Source organism: Equus caballus, chromosome 19 (assembly GCF_041296265.1).
Source record: "Equus caballus isolate H_3958 breed thoroughbred chromosome 19, TB-T2T, whole genome shotgun sequence".
In the NCBI taxonomy this organism is placed as follows: Eukaryota; Metazoa; Chordata; class Mammalia; order Perissodactyla; family Equidae; genus Equus; species Equus caballus.
Genome location: NC_091702.1, coordinates 49,829,896 through 49,842,131, shown reverse-complemented (window position 1 = coordinate 49,842,131; position 12,236 = coordinate 49,829,896). Strand labels below are relative to the sequence as shown.

Sequence of the window (12,236 nt, the reverse complement as noted above, 5' to 3'; positions counted from 1 at the left end):
CTTAAGGAAACCGAACAGTGGCCTTTCCATGGCCTACTAAATAAATCCCAAAGTGAGCATCCAAGGCTTTCACTATCTTTTTACGACCTTTCTAGCCCTTTCTCCTGTGCACACATCTCCTGCTCTAGCAAGCCAGAACCTTGACCTTTCAAAAACATGCCCCTGCACTTTCCACTTCATATCTTTCGTCCAGGCTGTTCCTTTAGCTTGGAAAACCCAACCACTGCCATCTCAGCCAATTCAAATTCTACTCAAAGCAGAGGAGATCAAAAGTAAACTTTTCCAAGAAGTCTTCCTTGATGTCACCATTAATAAACAGCACTCATCATATATTCCTTGTATCAAAAATTGCTTGTCCATGCTTCCAGCCTGACTGCAAACTCCTTCTTTAAGGGCTGTGGACATACTCTTGTGCATCTTTGTCTTCCACCATCACCCCTCCCCACCAGACACCCAGATGCAGAATGGAAGCTCAGTAAATATTTGCTGAACAAATGAACACATTTGTTCATTTTTGGAGGGTGAAAAGTGCCTCTACAGAATAGTTCAACATGAAGGCTGAAATGTCCTTGGAAGTCTTTACAAACATCCTAGGATGGCTTAGCAATAGTTCTGCTGAAGGAAAAGAAACAAATCAGATGACCTTGTAAGGCTGCTTCTGCGAATTACATTAACTCTTTAAAAGTACTGCCTAACAATTCAAAATAATAATAATTCAAATATATTCAAAATATTCAAAAATATTCAAATAATTCAATAATAATTCAAAAGCAAACTATATATAAATGTCATTTACAAAAAGAGAGTGGCATTTACTTTAACCTATGAAGATTAATCACATTATTTTTACCAAAAATTTCAGCAGTTCTTATAGTAAAATTTATAACATTTTCAGTTATGTCCAAGGTATTGTATAAAAAGCCCATTTGCTCCATCTTATTTCACACTTGAAGGAAGCAGGACAAAAATGTTGGCCCTCTCAAACCAGTAACCAGACAAAATAAATTTAGAAGCACATACTGACATCACTTAATTATTACCTACACATCATCACTAAAAATATACCTACTGAACTCCAGGAAAGTTAGCTGTAATTTTGATGATTTCCTTCACTGGCTTCTATGGAATAGGTATATGAAGTTTTGTATTCCTTTCTCCCCTACTAAATGAATTTGTACAATTTAAATTAGCTAAAATTAGGTTACTATAGGTAGGTTATCTATAGGTACATTATCAGCTCAATTAAGGTCACAAAACTATGGGAAACATACTGATATCTCCAGAAAGAACAAGGTTAACCACAATATTCCATAAACCACTGAACCTGCTTTTTAAATAAAACCCTTCAGAATAAATCTCAGCAAATCTCAACAATCAATTAAATGAGACAGAACTTGACTGCACAGGACAGTGCACTCACGAAAGAAAAGGGCACTGGATAAGATGAAAATCAGAGTTTAAATATGATGGCTATTCATAGAAAATCAAATGTAAGAAAGATTAGAGAGTAGAAAATTTTAAAATAGATTTTTTTAAAACCATTAAGAAAATTAAACATGCATTTATTCCTTTGTTCTAATATCGTTATATTCTATGTATTTTTGTAAGTCATTTCAAATCCTTTGGGGAAGAAGCTAGGGTGGAAAACGTTAAATGCTTGTTTTCGAGTATAGTGTAGCACGCTGTGCAGTTATTTTTAAAATAAAGATCACATTTATCAGTCAAACTTGCATATGCTTGTTAAACGTTATGGTAAAGCTACAATTTAAAGTTTTCTGCATTATTTTAAAGGCATCTCTAGTTTTCCTGCAGCCGCCTAGTAACGGAAATTGATTCTAAAAACTGTTTCTCACTGGACCCAGTAAGTAAGGGAGCTGATTATCTAAACAGGAGCACAGCGGGGTCAAAGTCAGGTTCGGGATCGGCGGGCCCCGAGCGGCGGGCGCAGTCCCCTCTCCGATCGGGGACACCTGAGCCGCGCGGGCGGCGGGGAAGGAGGCGCGGGCGGGCGCGCGAGCCCCGGCCCACAGCCACGATTGCGCCCCGGAGAAAGTTGGGCTCCTAGACGCGGCACAGGCGAAAAGGCTGCTGGCGGTCCCCAGACCGCTTCTCCCCGCGCCCGCCGGCCCAGCCTGGCCCAACGGCAGCGGACGGCTCGGGCTACTCACCGTGCAGAGAGAGGAGCAGCAAGGGCGCCAGCGGGGAGCCCCGAGAAGTCATCCCGGGGCCGCAGGGAGCGCGCCCGCCGCCCGCCCGGCTCCTCGTCGCGGCCGCGGAGGCGCGGGCCGGGCTCTCGGCGCTCTCGGGGCAGCCCGGTCCTCGCAGACCCGCCGGGGCTGGGACCGTGGGACGCGCAGACCCGGCAAGTGCGGCTCCCGCGGCGTCCCGCTCTGCGGAGGCCGAGCTGCCACCAGGCGCGTCCCGGGCTCGCCGGCCTCGCCCCGCAGCGCCCCGGCCACCGCGCGCTGCCCCCGGCCCCGCCGGCCCCCCGCGCCGCCCGGGGAGCCACTCCCCCAACTCTCGCCCTGCTCCTCGGGCGGCAGCCCGGCTCGGCTCGGCTCCGCGCCGCCCCCTCGGCCCGCTCGGTCTCCCCGGCAACCGCGGCTCCAGCGCGACGCCTGGCGGCCCGCCCGCGGAGGGAGCGCGGCGCGCAGCTGGCGCGGCCCGGCCACCTGTGCGCGGGGCCCCGGCGAGCGCCGGAAAGGGGCGGCCGGCCTGCTCGCCGCCCGGGGCCCCTCGGGGCCTCAACACTCCCGGGGCAGGAGGTGTCAGTCCCCATCCCCACCCGGCTCTAGGAGGGACTTTGCCACTTCCTTCCTCAGAACCAGCAACATTGTTTTCCGTTGCAGTTTCCAGATGATTTCTATTTGGCCATTTCACTTTCAGTCTTCTCTTCTGTAATCTAAATAATCTGAAAGAACCTGAGTCTGACAAAATTCATAATCAACGAGCCTTGTTCTATTCTATAGCTTCTTTCTTTCCTTCTTTTTTCTGACTACTCTTTCTTCCTTCAAAAGAGCGTAGGGGCGTACCACGCTCCTCACTCCCGGGTCCTATCAATGAGACGACTCCCTCTCTTGCTCCGTTAGTAAAACTTACGTCAACTTCTAACTTTTAAATTTTCCTGTTTTAAATGTTATCGCTTTCTTCAAGTAATTTCAAGTATTTGTTAACTAGTGAGGAGGTGATTTTATTGTGATGGTTGTTATTTTGGTTGGGTTTTTTTGTTTCTTCTTTGGTTGGGTGTGAAGAGGGAACTTCGTGGCATCTGAAATTATTTTACTTAAATATCTACCTGCATCTCTTATAAAACCTAATCATCTTTTTTTTTCCATTGAGGTTGCTGGTTCCTTACTGCCCACAGTCACTCTCTGCTTCAGCCTCCAACCTGAGCCTTCGAAATTTGAGAACATGTCTGCCCAGGGAATGTCAGACCATTCTGGTCAATTTCTACAGTAGCACACTGAGGCCATTCAGAAATTCTTAGCCCCATCTGGCAGATACAATGTGAGATACAGGCAACTCAGAAATGAAAATAGTATGCACAGGAGAAAGGCAAATAATGTAAAACAGCTATCCATTCGGACAAGGATTAAAAGATATACGTGAAAATGAAAATAGTATCAAGATGGTGGACTTATGGATGCACCTTTTATTTTTTGAAAATGTTGATGTTATAGTTTCAAGTAAAAAAACAAAGGAGAACCATTAACAAGTGTCAATCACCTTTAAGAAGACTACCCTAAAAAGATATAGTTTGCTTATCAGTTAGAGATGATTCAACTTTGCTCACTATTTCCAATTTGCTAGAATCCCTTACCAGATCTCTAATGGCAAGAAAAGAATGATATGACAGTGTATAGTCTTTGCTATTCATAACAGAAAGTTAAAATTTAAACTATGATTTCATAACTGGGCTCATTCTCATTCTTTTAAACTCAAAGGGTTTTTTTTCTCTGTCCAATTCAATTCCTTACTTTGCCCTGTACAAATTCCTGCATTCTAACCAGTCCTATGCAGGGCATAAGAGTAAGTAACATAAAGCTGTCAAATGGCAGGTGCTCCTCAGAGCAGGACTTTGCTTCACTATAATCCCAGACATAAATATAGAGATAGAATATTTATTCTTTAATTAAATAAATAACCTAATAATCTAGGCTGAAAAGCCCTTATAAAGCAAGTTACCTGAAATAATTCTTAGCACATCAATTCAGCATATATTTACTGAGTATCTACACTCTGTAAGGCACTGGGTTGAAGGTTAAACATAAAGTATAAGATATGATCCCCATCCTTAAATAACTTCCAGTTGTATATGGGATGTATCTGCACATCGTGAATCAGCAGAGCAAGAGAGCTCTCCTGCCTCTGTCACCATGGTGTACTTCCGCCTTGCCCAACAGGAGCTGGCGAGTTAGAAAGAGGTCAGAGTGCACAGAGTTTGGTGGAGCCGCCCTTTTCATAGAAAAGGGAGCGTGGCTTCTGAAGGGAGAGTGGGGGCGATCAGATTTCAGGAGGCAATCTGGCTGCCCAGAAGCGTGGAGGCAGATGGTAGATGGTGGACTCGAAGGAAGCTGACGGGGAGTACGGGAAACTCCAAGTGCTGTGAACAGAGGCTTCCAAAAGGACGCTCTCAGGAAACAAAGAAAAAATGGGCTTTTTAATTCATAGAGATAATACCACTGGCATGCATTTTTGAGTAAATTTTTTATTAGTATTGATGAGTTTCACCAGCTCTTTTATCCTAATCTGCCTTATGACCACGGTAGGATTTCTTTAAATCTCTGAAGTATTCTGGGTGCTAAAGCAACAGACATCATCTTATGTTTGTATAATACTTCATAAATTTCAAAGTGCTTTCACATATATCATCTGATTTGATCTTCACAGCAACCCCACAGGGTGTAAGGCAGGGATTACTCACATATTCACATTATTCACATAGTAAGATGTCCAGTCTCAAAAAAGGATCAAGGGATGCCTCAGGGATTGCAAATACCAATGGGCAGAACTGGAACCAAGGCCTTCTGTCATTCAAGCCATAGTTTTTTCGATCACACCACAAAGTCTTTTTCTTTTATCTCTTTATAGACCAACATCTAAAGAAATTTATATAAATCATAGTGTCTTAAAGCTGGCTGTGGGGATCACTGCAGTTGCCTCCCCAACATTTCTCCCACCTTCCCCTCATTACCATCCCCACCACCACCACTTCCACCCCACCCGCAACACGAGGGGAGCTATAGTTGGTCAATCTGACCAAGGGAGTCACTGGGACATGGAACCCTAGTGAGACTCTGCTATACTGTAATAATAATATTGGCTCAAAAATATTGATGACATGGGAATACATTCAACTTATAAATATCTAAATACGGATTATTCAAATTCACATTTTAATCCTACACCAGCTTCTCTGCTCCACCCATCAAAATGCTGGATCATCTCTTCCCAGAGTTACTCTGCATTCAACAATGGAAAATTAATTATATTATTTGCTCAGGAGAAAAATAATTATGAAAGAAAAACAATGGAGGGAATTATAAGGCTTTTCAAAGCTCAATATAAATCATTTTTAATGCGATATTTGAAATTATTAATACCACCTATCCCTCTGGATTCACGTATATAATTACAGATTAATTGCATTTAAGTTTTCAAGGATGTTTGTCTATGGAATGTTTTATAAGAAAAGCACTTTTAAAGTTAGAAAATACCTTTTTGAACTTTGAGCCAGTAACTCATTCTGTAACCTTTTTAACCCAGCTGCTTAGAACCACATAGAGTCTATTGGTCCTTTCAGAAGTGAAATTTGAGAGGAGTTCTTTCCCCTTCCCCTTTGTGAAGAGGCAATAAAGGGTCTAAAATAACAATAAAGGAGTGGAGAAGATAATAGTGGAATGCTTAGAGTAATTAACAAGCCAGTAAGTGTTCACTGCATGTTAAGACGTAAGTAGACCATTTAAGATTTTAACATCCTTCTCAAATTGTGGGTCAATTTATATCTAGATATATTAACAGCCTACTTTTCTTATATCCATTTCTGCCCATTCCTCTAGTAGCTGTTGCTAATTAGGATTTACGCAAAGGTCACAGCTTCTCCATCGCCCTCACTGAAGCCTAATCCCTGCCACTGTTGTGAATATCGCCTAAGCAAAGTTTCACGCCATCTTCATCCATTTGGGGAAAAGTTGGCTCTTTTCCTTGAAATCCTTTTATTATGAACACATTTTTTTTTAGGCAAAGTTATTCTCTGAGCACAGCCCATTGTGATAAAGTGCTACTGAATGCATTTTAATGGCAAATTTAAAATGGCACCACTATGTTTTTGTGTTTTTTGAGACCTGTAACATTTTACTTGTTAAAAATGAACAGTTTCAGATTAGATCTAAATGTAACTTTTCAAAAAAACACCAAAAAGTACAGAGTAGACTATGAGTTTTCCATAGAAGTTTAATTTAAAGTGTACTTAAGACTTTCATTTCTGACAACAAAGTTGATTAGAGACCTCGACTTACAAGAAATGTCAAATTATATTTTGTTAAATCTTAGATGAATTCATAAGCTCTCAATAAAATATGAAAAAGTCAAGCCAAAAGCTAGATGAAAGAAGACTCCTTCTATAATCTATTCTCAACACAGCATCCCAAAAGATCCTCTTGGGTAAGATCAGCTTACACCTTTGCCTGGGTCCTTCCAATGCCCTCCCATCTCACTCAGAGTGAAAGTAAAAGTCCTTTCTATAAACTACAAGGTTTGTGTTAAATTTCTATTATGCTATAAAAAATTACTACAAACTTAGTGGCATAAAACAACACAAACTTATTATCCTATAGTTCTGAGGTCAAAAATCCAAAATGGGTCTCATTGGGCTAAAATCAAGATGGCAGCAGGGCTCTGCTCCTTTCTGGAGAATCCATTTCCTTACCTTCTCCAGCTTCTAGAGTCCACCTGTTTTCCTTGGCTCATGGCCCCCTTCCTCCATCTTCAAAGCCATCAACATCAGGCCAAGTCATTCTCACATTGCCGTCTCTCTGACTGTCCTGCCTCCTTCTTACATTTAAAAAGCCTTGTGATTACAGTGAGCCCACGTGGATAATCCAGGATAATCTCCTCATCTCCAGGTCAGCTGAAGATTGACCTTAATTCCATCTGCAACCTTAATTCCCCTTTGCTGTATAAGGTAACATATTCTCAAATTCTAGGGATTAGGAAGCAGGCGTCTTTAAGCGGGGCCATTATTCTGTTTACCACAAGGCCCACCTTGATCTAGTCCATTATCTCTCTAACGGCTTCTTCCGTCCTCCCCCACTCCCACCCCACACTCACTCCGATCTTGCTACAATGACCTCCTCAATGTTCCTCCAACAAGGAGGAACATGTTTGCCTCAGGGCCACTGAAATTGTTCTTTTCCCAGAATTTTGCACAGCTCTCCTTTCAGTTCCAGTAGGTCTTTTCTCACATGTCACCTGAAGTGAGCCCTTAGCTTGACCATTCTATCCAAAATAAAAAGTTTAAAAGAGGGGCCGGCCCGGTGGCACAGCGTTTAAGTTCAAACTTTCTGCTTCTCGGTGGCCCGGGGTTCGCGGGTTCGGATCCCGGGTGCGGACATGGCACCGCCTGGCAAAAGCCATGCTGTGGCAGGCGTCCCATGTATAAAGTAGAGGAAGATGGGCATGGATGTTGGCTCGGGGCCAGTCTTCCTCAGCAAAACAAGGAGGATTGGCGGTAGTTAGCTCAGGGCTAATTGTCCTCAAAAAAAAAAAAAAGTTTAAAAGACATTTCAAAATCCCTTTCCCTGTGGTATTTTCCTCTTAGCAACCCATCACTAACATACTGTGTATTTTACTTAATATCTTGTTTGTCTATTGTCTGCTTCACCCAATGGAACCAAGGAGGACAGGGATTTTGATCTGTTTTATTTACTGCTGAAATCTCAGTGCCTTCGACAGTGCTTGTCATACAGTAGACACTGAATCAACATTTTGAATAGATGAATCAGTAAATAAAGCAAAATTTCACAAGATTGAAATCAGTCAGAACACATTCTCTGATCATGATATTAAGCTAGATACCAATAACAAGATAAATATACACACCTACACACACATTTGGATATCAAGAGAGGCACCTCTAAATAATTCAAAATCCAAGAGGAAATCATAAAGGAAACTAAGAAGTATTTAGAAGAAAACAATAATAAAAATATTTTACATCAAAATCTGTGAAATGCAACTGGAATATATACTTGGAGGGAAACTTAAAGCCTTAAATGCTTATATTTAAAAAAATAAAAGCTAAACACAAATGAATTAAGATAAAGTTTAAGAAATTTGACAAAGAAAATAAAATAAGTCCAAAGAAAGTAGAAGGAATAAGATAACAAACAGGTAAAATTAATAAAGTATTAAACAAACATATAATAGAGAGAAGATCAACATAGCCAAAAGTTAGTACCTTGAAAATTTTCATTAAATTAACCAAACTCTGGTGAAAATAATCAAAATTAAAAATGAGAGGAGCCGGCCCCTTGGCCGAGTGGCTAAGTTCGCGCACTGCACTTCAGCAGCCCAGGGTTTCACTGGTTCGGATCCTGGGCACCAACTGAGCGCTGCTGATCAAGCCATGCTGAGGTGGCGTCCCACATAGCACAACCAGAAGAACCTACAACTAGAATATACAGCTATGTACTGGGGAGCTTTGGGGAGAAGAAGAAGAAGGAAAAAAAATGGCAGAGAGCTCTCAAATAATATCAGAATAAAAAAGGAGACATCACTTACAGATGCTGAAGACATTAAAAAAGTAAGGAGCATAGTGAACAATTTTATGCCAATAAGTTGAAAACTTGGAAGACATGGACAAAGTCCTAGAAAAATATAACTTACAAACGCTTGCTCAAAAATAAACAGAGAACCCAGATAGTCCCATACAAGTAAGTTAATTGAAGCAATAGTTTAAAATCTTCCTACAAATAAAACTTCAGATCCAGACAATTTTATCAGCAATTTTTACCAAATGTTCAGAAAATTAAAAATTCCAGTCTTTTGCCAACTATTTAAGAATACTGAAAAAGAGGAAATGCTCAACTCATTGTACGATGCTAGCATTATATTGAATACCAAATATTGACAAAGATAATGGGAGAAAGGAAAATAGGCCAATTTTCATCATCTAGAGAAATGCAAACGAACACTAGCAAACCAAATCCAGTGATATCTAAAAAGGATAATGCATCACACCAACTGGATTTATTACAGAAATGTAAGATTGGTTTAACATCTGAAAATTAATCTTATTCACCAAATTAAGAGATTAAAGGAGGGGCCGGCTCCGTGGCCAAGTGGTTAAGTTCGAGCACTCTGCTGTGGCGGCCCAGGGTTCAAATCCTGGGCGCGGACATGGCACCGCTCATCAGGCCACGTTGAGGTGGCATCCCACATCCCACAACTGGAAGGACCTGCAACTAAGATATACAACTATGTACTTGGGGTGGGGGGGGGGGACCGGGGTTTGGGTAGATAAAGCAGGAAAAAAAAAAAAGGTTGGCAACAGTTGTTAGCTCAGGTGCCAATCTTTAAAAAAAAAAAAAAGAAGAGAAGACAAGGCTTTGAGAAAACTGATTGTCACTGTTGGAGAACAGTAAAAGCAGCATGAAGAACTATGAGGTAGGTGACTACTTTTAATGGCACTATACTGCTTAAAGAAAGAAGATAATGTGCTTAAATCCCTGAATTCTGGGCATAAGGCCTAGACTGAAACTCAGGTACTTTCAAAGAGTGTGCAAAAAGAACGTCATCTCTCAAAGATTCAGCGTTGAAATAGCTGTGGCCTCAAACTCAGTTTCAGAAATAAGGTCTGTAGCCTCTATGCCTTATTCTTTGCTTGTCATTTATATATTTAAATTTTCAACTAACTTTCTATTTCTTTCCTTTTCCTTTACCCCACTAGTTTATTTAGGGTGTGATGGTGGCAGGTAACTTTACCGGTAATCCACAGACTGAAGAATGTCAAGACACGAGAATATCAAGTAGAAGAATGGATATCACCTTTGGACTTAAATCTGGAAACCATAAGTAATAATAGACTTCAGTTGTCTCCTAATGTAGAAGAATTGAGCGGTTTTTCAGTTGTAAGAAAGATATATACATTATGTATTTTTTAAGTATAAATATAAGGAAAAAAGTATTGGTGGATGTTAGTCATCCAAAGGGCTTGACTGAGGAATTTTTTGATTGCTAAACCTGTTTTTGACTGCTAAGCACCAAGACCCTCTTCCAATGTTCAGAGAATTCCCCAAAGTTTGATTCTCAAAGGGAAGCAGAGTCCACCTTCCACTGCAGGTGCCCAAAGGGCTTCCTCACCTCCTAGCAACCAGAGTGCTGTCACATAACACAAGGCTTAGCCAGCTGGACAGGCTCACCTCTGCACTGTAAGTCTTGAGCAGGCATCACAAAAACGCAGGAATAAGGAAGGGATAAGGGACCAGGAAATGACAAAATATAAGAATAAGGAAGGAATGAGGAAGAATTCATTCCACTGTCCACTGACCAGAGGCAGTTGTGGTGATGGTGTCGGGTGTGGCTTCCAGTACCTGGTGCCAGCAGTGGTGGTGGTGAGCTGTCTGTGAGTCCTCACTGGACTGTTCCTATGGTGTCATTTTGGCTACCTTGACTCCTTTGGTTGCTGCTTGTTTTCTGATCATTTAGACTTCCCATCTTTTCTACATGCTACCCAACATCCTGGACCCTTTCTGCTCCAATGAACCACCATCAATTTCTGTTGCCTGCCACCAAAAACATTGTCTTTAGGATTAAAGTGTTCTGAGGGTCATTAACTTATGCTTCAAGTAGGGGGAGGAAGGTCTTACTTGATTAGACTCATCAGAGAAGATCTTAAAGCTGTGACATCTAACCTGGTAATCAACGGATGTGAAGGAATAAGCCATGAAAAGAACCAGAAATTTCAAAAAGATGGCCTCCAGTCTCGTAACATATATGATTAGTGTGTGGGTTGGAGCCAGTGTCGCATGTACATTTCAATTTAAATTCAGTCCATATTGATGGCATACTTACTAGGTTCCAGGCACCATGCTGTGTGCTTTAACGTACAAAGTCTCAGAGAAATCCTCACAATAACCATGTGAGGTAGGTAGTTTTACCCCATTATTCCAGATGAAGAAAACTGAGATCCAAAGAAGCTTTCAACTGCTTGGTCAAGATTACACAGCTCTTCAGTAAAACCCAAATAATAAAACCCAACTTTTCTTACTCCTAGGCCAGTATTCTTTCCTCTATATCCTGATACATCTATTTGAATTAGTAACCTGCCTGACAATTTGGAACTAGTAATATTTCTTCTACTTTTTAGTACTAAAGAATTGTTTGTTCAGATTTTAGCCTGTCTTCTGAATCTATTCATGAACACTCTTCCTTAAAAGATATAGACTTACACAATTAAATGGATACCACGCCCCCTTAAAAATTAATCTAAAATTTTATATTTAGTGAGCTTGAAAGACTAAATAATACCTGGAATTCTATGTGCTATTAATAATAAAATCAGTAATAACCCATTAAAAATTGGAACTCAAATTAAAAATAGTGAGCCATGCTATGTTTCTATGGTAACACAATGAAGAAAAAATTAGATGGTCTAAAAGATATTTTAATTACAATAAATTGGGTCACAGCTTTAATATCATTTTAGCAAAATCCATATATTTCTAGTCATTATTATTACCAAAATCCACATATTAATACCATGTATTCCTAAAGGAAGAATACCACAGTATTAGAACCTTCTTGTGCAATATTCCAGATATTCTCAGCCCTGCCTCTTCTTCCAGCCTCTGCTGCAGGCTTAGATCAGCTTCTCACAGGAATAACCTGTCAGTAACTTGCTTCACTGTGGCCTACCCCAAGGCCTACACTCTCCCTACTCAGGAGCCTCTCTGACCCTGCTGCCTGGGACACTGATAGGAAGGGAGTGGACTGACAGGTGCAACCTGGAAGCACAGGGATGTCAACACTTACGGGGCCACTCTCGACCCATGTAGGATGGGAGCCAGTGGATAATCCTACTTCCTTGCATTCTCCAAGTGGGCAGCTCTCAGTTCCTCGAGCTCCTCAGAAGGTCCCGCCATGATCAACAGTAACCAACAGACAACAAAGACATCCTTGACTGCTTTATTCTCCCTCCCCCTGCCATTGCTTTTTAAATAAACAAACTCTACATA

At 41.3% G+C, this 12,236-nt stretch overlaps 1 protein-coding gene across 13 annotated transcripts in view; it reads right to left on the bottom strand.

The window, feature by feature from the left end:
• IGSF11 (immunoglobulin superfamily member 11) overlaps positions 1–12,236 on the bottom strand; it is a 179,927-nt gene that overhangs the window by 123,871 nt on the left and 43,820 nt on the right. The window contains exon 1 of one of the 13 annotated variants that reach the window (XM_023623721.2): positions 2,169–2,496. The exons of 10 other annotated variants lie outside the window; for them this stretch is intronic. In XM_023623721.2, the coding sequence (XP_023479489.2) occupies positions 2,169–2,220 (52 nt within the window). In that variant the 5' untranslated portion in view covers positions 2,221–2,496. Of the gene's footprint in view, positions 1–2,168; positions 2,497–12,236 lie in introns of those variants that run through there. 2 more of the 13 variants (XM_014732874.3, XM_023623723.2) reach the window with 2 other exon arrangements.